Source organism: Anoplolepis gracilipes, chromosome 15, assembly GCF_047496725.1.
Source record: "Anoplolepis gracilipes chromosome 15, ASM4749672v1, whole genome shotgun sequence".
Taxonomy (NCBI): Eukaryota; Metazoa; Arthropoda; class Insecta; order Hymenoptera; family Formicidae; genus Anoplolepis; species Anoplolepis gracilipes.
This window is the reverse complement of record NC_132984.1, coordinates 6,561,147-6,571,648: the sequence shown is the minus strand read 5'-3', so window position 1 is coordinate 6,571,648 and position 10,502 is coordinate 6,561,147. Positions and strand designations below refer to the sequence as shown.

The 10,502-nt window shown below is 29.4% G+C and overlaps 2 protein-coding genes across 2 annotated transcripts; one reads left to right on the top strand and one right to left on the bottom strand.

Moving 5' to 3' along the window:
* On the top strand, nt 1-1,229 carry LOC140674022 (uncharacterized). The gene is made up of 4 exons (XM_072907332.1): nt 1-121; nt 276-445; nt 539-822; nt 1,010-1,229. The coding sequence occupies exons 2-4, from the start codon at nt 298-300 to the stop codon at nt 1,175-1,177; spliced, it is 600 nt and encodes a 199-aa protein (XP_072763433.1). The 5' UTR covers nt 1-121; nt 276-297; the 3' UTR covers nt 1,178-1,229.
* Nucleotides 1,230-4,921: 3,692 nt separating this feature from the next.
* On the bottom strand, nt 4,922-6,154 carry LOC140674016 (uncharacterized). Its single transcript, XM_072907325.1, has 4 exons — nt 6,028-6,154; nt 5,704-5,873; nt 5,327-5,610; nt 4,922-5,139 (listed from the first exon to the last, which is right to left on the bottom strand). The coding sequence occupies exons 2-4, from the start codon at nt 5,849-5,851 to the stop codon at nt 4,972-4,974; spliced, it is 600 nt and encodes a 199-aa protein (XP_072763426.1). The 5' UTR covers nt 5,852-5,873; nt 6,028-6,154; the 3' UTR covers nt 4,922-4,971.
* Between the last annotated feature and the right edge of the window lie 4,348 nt (nt 6,155-10,502).

Below are 10,502 nucleotides of genomic sequence, written 5' to 3'. Positions count from 1 at the left end.
CTTCAGATGTAAAAGATAAGGTGGATGCATGGGAAAGAATCACAAAAAAATTTACTAGCGAAGGATGTACGCCTCGCTCTAGCAAACAGCTGAAAAAATGCTGGGATAATATGAAACAAAGGTAAAAATAATGATTATACTAATAATTTTATTAATGATGAGGCTATATAATTATTTTAAGTGCACACATATTCTTCTTCCTATATACACTTTTATATACTTGGCTTGTTATATAATATTTTAATAATAATTATATTATTAATTAATTATTTTAGAAAATGAAAATTAAATACGACAATGCGGCACGAACGGCTTATAATAGGTGGAGGTTCTGCATCAGTACAATCGAATGATCCAGTGATGGCATTCATGGATGCAACAAATGCAAATTTAGATGTCGAAATTGATTGCCCATTCGACAGCACAGCAGTATTTGAGAAAGAATGTATAAGCACTACATATAATTCTTGTTTTTTTATTATTCTATTATTATATATATATGGTAATAATAATTTATTCTTTATTTTTTGCTTTTCAGATAATGTAAAGATGGATTGTGCGTCTCAAAGAATAGTCATCGAAGATGAAAGTGAGAAAGAGAATGAGAACATTGATGATATCTGTCATGAAGATTATATCCATCAAAATATTTTATCTACATCATTTAGCACCCCAAAAGAAAAAATAGCTACTTCAAGGAATAGCACATCAGTAGAAAAAAGGGCCACATCAAGCATAAACAATGCATCAGAAAAAAAAGTCACTGCAAGTGTTAACGCATTAAAAGGAAAAAAAGCTACTTCAAATATTAAAAACATACAGGTAAATTTTATGAATTAGGTTATATTAATTTTTTAACAGATTATATAAATAATTATTATTATTATTAATATGAATAAGATTTTATTGTCATTTTTTAAAATTAAGGTAGAAAAAAGTACGTAATAATCTTTATTGCAATAAATTAATGATAATGAAATACTAATAATAAAATAATTTTGATTTTCAGAATATCCGTGACGAAAAAGAGTTACGATTAATAAAAATACGCGAAACAATTGAGCAACAGCGCGAGCTTCATCGTAAAAAAATAAAGATTGCTGAAACAGAGGAGCAGATTGTTCTTGTAAAACTTTTGAAGGAGGAAGAAGCGCTCAAGAGTAATACATGTAAATAATATATCTATAAATATGATAAAATGACTTTTGTTAATAATATGCTATAGATACAAGTTATGTTTTTTATTATATATTTCTATATGTTTATATGTATTTCAGTTTACACAAAGTTATGTAAAATATTTAATTATTTTTATAAGTGACTAAATAACTATAAGTGTTCTTATAAATAAATGTTATTCTTGATAATTAATATAAAATTCTATGTTTGTTATCAATTTAATGGAAATATATATATTTCTTACAAACAATTAAATATTGTCTGTTTATATTTTTAAACGTCACTTTGAGGGCTGTGTTTTGTTGATAATCATTGTCAGTATTGAAAATCTAAAGTGTATGTGACAAATTAAATAGATTTACAGTACTGTCAGTGAATACCAAAATGCGGTTTATATAAAAGAATAGTTTATAGAGAGAAAGAGAGAGAGAAAGATTTGTTATAAATAAATATAACATTCTTTAGGTTAAAATTTATACTTAATATATTATATATTTGTTTTATTTACAATTTGATCTTGTATGTACAAATCTAAATTTATTTATACAAATTAATCTTAAATTTACATGATGACAACATTATTGTTAAATCACTCATTGCAGATATAAAATGAATATAAAAATATAATTATAATTCGCTATTCTGTTTTACGAAAAATGTGTTAAAATGAAAGCATTTCTGTGTGCAAGTCCTACTCCATTTTGTTCTTGATTTATAATGTCTTCAAATTGTATATTCTCATACAACTCCTCTTCGATTACTTCCTCCAGATTATGTTGAATAGATATATTATGTAAAACTGCAGTGGCACAAATAATTGCCACCGATGTGCTCAACTTTGTTCTTAAACCATAATGCAGACATGGAAATCGACGTTTCCAAACTCCAAACAGTTGTTCAACGATAACTCGTATTTGTTTATGTGCAGTATTATACCGAACTTCTGCATCTGTCTCAGGTCTTAAAACAGGCGTCAGTAGATAACTGCGGCATGCATATCCACTATCACCAAGTAAAATTCCGTTTAGATGTCCCAACTCTAAACGACAGCGCAAACCGCTTCTATCAAATATTACAGCATCATGAGTTGAACTTGGATGTCTAACAACTATATCGAGAATTTCTCGTTGAGGACCAGCTACAGCCTATAAAACAAATATATCATAAAAATTAACTTCATATAAATTTCATGATTATTTAGCAAAATAAAACCGTTGAAAAAACCTGTACATACCTGTACATTTAAAGAAAACCATCCTTTTCGATTTCGGAATATCTCTCTATTATTTCCTCCAGGATTCGCAATACGTATATGGGTGCAATCGATACATCCTATTATGGATGGAAAGTTGGCCATTTCATAAAATTGATTTTTATTCCTTCGACATTTTTCTTCGATGGAAAAATTAATATATACACTTAAGTGTGACACTAAAATTCTGGAAACTCGTGCAACAATTCTCGATACTGATGCTTGACTGTATCCTCGTAAATCTCCATTAACAATCTGCAATTAAAACAGCATATAAATAAAATAAAAATAAATTATCTATTTTAATTTATATATATATATATATATATTATAGTGTCGGAACAAAATTTACAAACCTGAAAGCTACTCGTTGCATAAAAACGCAGTGTTATTAAGAGCTGCATTAACGGAGAAATCGGCAGTTCTCGATTATTGAACCGTCTTAACTTATCATTCACTAAAGGTAATAGGATCTCGATTATGGCTCCTTTGTTGAATCTATATCTTTTTCGAAAAGGAACATCTTCGAAAAATTCCATGGGATTTTCCCAATCACGAATATATCTTTTCGCAAGTCGCAACAAAATCCGATCCTCTACATTTTCATACGAAATCCTCTACATTTCAATACGATTATTACTCTACGAATTTTTTAACGATTCTGACGAAAGATTTGAAGATGAAAATGTAGAGGATCGGATTTTGTTGCGACTTGCGAAAAGATATATTCGTGATTGGGAAAATCCCATGGAATTTTTCGAAGATGTTCCTTTTCGAAAAAGATATAGATTCAACAAAGGAGCCATAATCGAGATCCTATTACCTTTAGTGAATGATAAGTTAAGACGGTTCAATAATCGAGAACTGCCGATTTCTCCGTTAATGCAGCTCTTAATAACACTGCGTTTTTATGCAACGAGTAGCTTTCAGGTTTGTAAATTTTGTTCCGACACTATAATATATATATATATATATATAAATTAAAATAGATAATTTATTTTTATTTTATTTATATGCTGTTTTAATTGCAGATTGTTAATGGAGATTTACGAGGATACAGTCAAGCATCAGTATCGAGAATTGTTGCACGAGTTTCCAGAATTTTAGTGTCACACTTAAGTGTATATATTAATTTTTCCATCGAAGAAAAATGTCGAAGGAATAAAAATCAATTTTATGAAATGGCCAACTTTCCATCCATAATAGGATGTATCGATTGCACCCATATACGTATTGCGAATCCTGGAGGAAATAATAGAGAGATATTCCGAAATCGAAAAGGATGGTTTTCTTTAAATGTACAGGTATGTACAGGTTTTTTCAACGGTTTTATTTTGCTAAATAATCATGAAATTTATATGAAGTTAATTTTTATGATATATTTGTTTTATAGGCTGTAGCTGGTCCTCAACGAGAAATTCTCGATATAGTTGTTAGACATCCAAGTTCAACTCATGATGCTGTAATATTTGATAGAAGCGGTTTGCGCTGTCGTTTAGAGTTGGGACATCTAAACGGAATTTTACTTGGTGATAGTGGATATGCATGCCGCAGTTATCTACTGACGCCTGTTTTAAGACCTGAGACAGATGCAGAAGTTCGGTATAATACTGCACATAAACAAATACGAGTTATCGTTGAACAACTGTTTGGAGTTTGGAAACGTCGATTTCCATGTCTGCATTATGGTTTAAGAACAAAGTTGAGCACATCGGTGGCAATTATTTGTGCCACTGCAGTTTTACATAATATATCTATTCAACATAATCTGGAGGAAGTAATCGAAGAGGAGTTGTATGAGAATATACAATTTGAAGACATTATAAATCAAGAACAAAATGGAGTAGGACTTGCACACAGAAATGCTTTCATTTTAACACATTTTTCGTAAAACAGAATAGCGAATTATAATTATATTTTTATATTCATTTTATATCTGCAATGAGTGATTTAACAATAATGTTGTCATCATGTAAATTTAAGATTAATTTGTATAAATAAATTTAGATTTGTACATACAAGATCAAATTGTAAATAAAACAAATATATAATATATTAAGTATAAATTTTAACCTAAAGAATGTTATATTTATTTATAACAAATCTTTCTCTCTCTCTTTCTCTCTATAAACTATTCTTTTATATAAACCGCATTTTGGTATTCACTGACAGTACTGTAAATCTATTTAATTTGTCACATACACTTTAGATTTTCAATACTGACAATGATTATCAACAAAACACAGCCCTCAAAGTGACGTTTAAAAATATAAACAGACAATATTTAATTGTTTGTAAGAAATATATATATTTCCATTAAATTGATAACAAACATAGAATTTTATATTAATTATCAAGAATAACATTTATTTATAAGAACACTTATAGTTATTTAGTCACTTATAAAAATAATTAAATATTTTACATAACTTTGTGTAAACTGAAATACATATAAACATATAGAAATATATAATAAAAAACATAACTTGTATCTATAGCATATTATTAACAAAAGTCATTTTATCATATTTATAGATATATTATTTACATGTATTACTCTTGAGCGCTTCTTCCTCCTTCAAAAGTTTTACAAGAACAATCTGCTCCTCTGTTTCAGCAATCTTTATTTTTTTACGATGAAGCTCGCGCTGTTGCTCAATTGTTTCGCGTATTTTTATTAATCGTAACTCTTTTTCGTCACGGATATTCTGAAAATCAAAATTATTTTATTATTAGTATTTCATTATCATTAATTTATTGCAATAAAGATTATTACGTACTTTTTTCTACCTTAATTTTAAAAAATGACAATAAAATCTTATTCATATTAATAATAATAATAATTATTTATATAATCTGTTAAAAAATTAATATAACCTAATTCATAAAATTTACCTGTATGTTTTTAATATTTGAAGTAGCTTTTTTTCCTTTTAATGCGTTAACACTTGCAGTGACTTTTTTTTCTGATGCATTGTTTATGCTTGATGTGGCCCTTTTTTCTACTGATGTGCTATTCCTTGAAGTAGCTATTTTTTCTTTTGGGGTGCTAAATGATGTAGATAAAATATTTTGATGGATATAATCTTCATGACAGATATCATCAATGTTCTCATTCTCTTTCTCACTTTCATCTTCGATGACTATTCTTTGAGACGCACAATCCATCTTTACATTATCTGAAAAGCAAAAAATAAAGAATAAATTATTATTACCATATATGTATAATAATAGAATAATAAAAAAACAAGAATTATATGTAGTGCTTATACATTCTTTCTCAAATACTGCTGTGCTGTCGAATGGGCAATCAATTTCGACATCTAAATTTGCATTTGTTGCATCCATGAATGCCATCACTGGATCATTCGATTGTACTGATGCAGAACCTCCACCTATTATAAGCCGTTCGTGCCGCATTGTCGTATTTAATTTTCATTTTCTAAAATAATTAATTAATAATATAATTATTATTAAAATATTATATAACAAGCCAAGTATATAAAAGTGTATATAGGAAGAAGAATATGTGTGCACTTAAAATAATTATATAGCCTCATCATTAATAAAATTATTAGTATAATCATTATTTTTACCTTTGTTTCATATTATCCCAGCATTTTTTCAGCTGTTTGCTAGAGCGAGGCGTACATCCTTCGCTAGTAAATTTTTTTGTGATTCTTTCCCATGCATCCACCTTATCTTTTACATCTGAAGCACTTGTTTTTTTATTTTCGATAGCTTTTTTTTCTGAAACAAGCTGCGCCAAGAGCATTCTCTCCCGTTCCGTATAATGAACATTTTTATTATCCATTATATTTGCAATGCGATCACAACTTGCACAAAAAATAATAAATAAATATACTTTTAATTTAACTTATTTGTAACTCAATCACTTGAAAGTTTATACGTGAAATTAGTTGCAAGCGCGTAAAACAATGTTGTCTCTAGTAAATCCCTAAAAATCCCTAAAATATTCTTTCCTTTTGGAAGGAAGACTCGAGATTCATCTATGAAATAAGACAGCCTTGGAGATTCAAAGAATTCTTCATTAAGGTTTCCTCCACCTTTGAGATAAGGACGGACTATGAATACGGGTATAAGACAATTTTTTCCTTACCAAAATTTGATTTAAAGCGTAGTTTTTGTTATAAGCAAAAATAGTTAGCAAATCACGCGTCGAGTATAGAAGGCAGGCAGGAGCGGCGCGGCGCACCGCAAGCGCGGGCGCAGCTGACCGTCCGACGGGTGATTACCGCCGCATGAGTCGCTAACTATTTTATCTTATAGCATAAAATTATGCTTTAAATAAAATTTTGGTAAAAAAGAAAATGTCTTATAATTACGTCAGGAATACGTGTTCCTTAAAATAACATTACTTTAATGACCAAAAGTTGTTCCGAAAAGCCGGCCATCGGACGCTGCGATCAGCTGATTGCTACACGCGATGTGTATATGTTTGAGTGTGTGCGTAAAAGGAAACAACAGAGTGAGTGAAAGAAAGAGAGAGAGAGAAATAACCGCCTCCGCGATGGCGACGTTCCTTCGATTGTCATCAACATTGTCGTCAACGACTTCAGACTGATCGATATATTGATTTTCCGGCTCAGCTGAGAAACAACATCGCGTGTAGCAATCAGCTGATCGCAGCGTCCAACGTTATTTTAAGGAACACTTATTCCTGACGTAATTATAAGACATTTTCTTCTTTACCAAAATTTTATTTAAAGCATAATTTTATGTTATAAGATAAAATAGTTTTAGCGACTCATGCGGCGGTAATCACCCGTCGGACGGTCAGCTGCGTCCAGGCTCGCGGTGCGCCGCGCCACTTCTGCCTGCCTTCTGTACTTGACGTATGATTTGCTAACTATTTTTGCTTATAACTCAAAAACTACGCTTCAAATCAAATTTTGGTAAAGGAAAAATTGTCTTAAAATTGTGTCAGGAATACGTCATTTTACGGACGGAAGGTCCTTGTTCTAGGACACCCTGTATAATTATATATAACAATATAAAAGTATATAGAAATATACAAAATTCTGTATAGGTTATGTATAGTTATGTATAGTATGCATAATTTTATATTATCGTTGACTGACATCTAGCCAACATTAATATAAAATTATATATAATTATACAATAAGTCATATATTATTATATATAATTATACATAACTTATATAAAATTTTATATATTTCTATATAATTTTATATGGTCATATATCATATATGATTATAAATAACAAATTTTTTACCGGGTGGTAGTGTGATAGCGAGTTCCCCGAACACACCCTTCGGAAGGAATAGCGTTGGTTGCGCAAGATGATGACGTAAAACAGCTCCGTAAAGTTAGCCGAACCACTTTGATTTTTTTATAATTAAAATTAACTAATTGTTTGGTCATCGTTTGTTCATGATTGTTCATCCAATTAAAACGTTTGGTCATTTATCATTTTTTTTTAATTAAATAATTAAAATTTTGAACTAAAGTTAGCCGAACATTTTTATTTTTTGTCCAATCGAGTTAAACAAGAGCTTATTCGATGCAGAATCGTTAGGTCATCACGAATAAATTCTTTACAACGTTTGGTTATCTATAGTTTATCCGAAAAATGAAAAAAATCATGTGCGGTAAAATGACGACGGGTGACGTATAGTGACATGGACGTGCGCTGCGGTCACGTTTTAGTAACTTATACAAAATTTTAAATAAATCTTTTTTAATTTTAAATAAATCCTTTTTAATAATGTAGCTATGCAAGTTGCAAACCCATGTGGAATCGTATATGCATTGCAAAATACATGCTTAGATGGGAATGCATAGGGGGACGGGGCTTCGCCCCGTCCCCATAAAAAAGTATAACAAAACTTGAGAGCGTAGAAACTACCAAAGCTGATAGTACTGTGTGTGAAAGTTTCAATGTAAAATTTTAATTCAACCTATGTTCAAACTCTTACACTATATTTATAATTTTTTATTCATAATCTTACAAAATAAATACTGAATGCATCGATGCACGATTCATTGAGCCATTTGCCTAACAGCACTTCAGTCAAATAGCATTTGCTTAGGAAAATAGCATTGAAACTTCCACACAGTACTGTCAGCCTTGGTAGTTTCTACGCTCTCAAGTTTTGTTGGGCGAAGCCCCGTCCCCCTATGCATTCCCATCTAAGCATGTACTTTGCAATGCATATACGATTCCACATGGGTTTGCAACTTGCATAGTAACATAAAAAGAATTTATTAAAAAGGATTTATTTAAAATTTTGTGTAAGTTACTAAAACGCATACGCGCGTGACCGCAGCGCACGTCCATGTCACTATACGTCGCCCGTCGTCATTTTACCGCACATAATTTTTTTCATTTTTCAGATAAACTATGAAAGAATTTATTCGTGATGACCTAACGATTCTGCATCGAATAAGCTCTTGTTTAACTCGATTGGACGAAAAATAAAAATGTTCGGCTAACTTTAGTTCGAAATTTTAATTATTTAATTAAAAAAAACGATAAATGACTAAACGATTTAATTGGATGACCAATCATGAACAAACGATGACCAAACAATTAGTTAATTTTAATTATAAAAAAATCAAAGTGGTTCGGCTAACTTTACGGAGCTACGTAAAACACTATCATCAGTGACGTCACGTAGTTTGGTAGTGCTACTAGCTAACTCCCCGAACAGTGATAGCATTAAATAGCGCTAGGCAGTGTCTCCCCGAACGCACCCATTGTAAAACTGGCTTTTTATAAATTATTTTTTAAATCAAAAACCTAGTGTCTCACAATTAGATGCTGAATTTGCTTCTTAATAATAAAATAATTTAAGATTTTCTATTAATTTTACTAGATCCCGGTAAAAAATTTGTTATGTATAATCATATATGATATATGACCATATAAAATTATATAGAAATATATAAAGTTTTATATAAGTTATGTATAAATATATATAATAATATATGACTTATTGTATAATTATATATAATTTTATATTAATGTTGGCTAGATGTCAGTCAACGATAATACAAAAGTATGCATACTATACATAACTATACATAACTTATACAGAATTTTATATATTTTTATATACTTTTATATTGTTATATATAATTATATATGAGAAATTTTTTACCGAACTTAGTCTTCATCGTTGTAACTTTTGACGATCTTTAAAGACGAAATGTAAGTATTGAAAATATGTATTGTTACAATTTATATTACTTTTTATAATAACATTAGATAACACCCGGTAAAAAATTTTTTATATATAATCAGACAAAAATGGTCGTATCTAATTATACAAATTTATATACGAAATTTGTCCATTTTATATATAATTATATATAATTATATATAATTATACATAAAATGTGTTGCAGGCATTGTGTATAAGTATGTATACATAATTCTAATTGCAGCTATCAATCCATTTTATATATAAATATACATAACGTTTTATACGGTGTCATCTATAATTATACATATTTTTACACAATTGTGTAAAATACTGTATAATTATATTCAATTCTGCATAACTATACATAAGAAATTTTTTATCGAGCAGTAATTAACGTTAGCAGTTTTTGCCTTAAAATAATTGACCGATTTTTAATCAAGCAATTCGAATTAAAACAAATATTAAACCATAATTTTATTAAATAATATTTAACTTTTAAAGTCACTGAAGAAGGCTCTAGAAATTGACGTATGCATGTTGTCATTTTTTTACGTCACTTCTAATGCAAGTCAGAAGTTGGCCATATCGCAGGGCCGAAAATGAAATGATAGACGTCGCCCGCGATATTTCAAACCAGAAAATTTCGTATAATTTGCAAAATATTTACATTAAATTATACATCGTTGTATTTGTTTCAAACAGTGCTACAACTTTTATTATATCAAAATATCTACATTATTATAAAAAAATTATGCATACTTCTCCGTTCTTCAATACAGATAAATTTTGTAATCAATCACTATATTCACAATAAAGTTTAGTTCAAGCCATTTAATTTCATATATATTTGTTATGGTCTATCTCTTTTAATTTAAAAGATA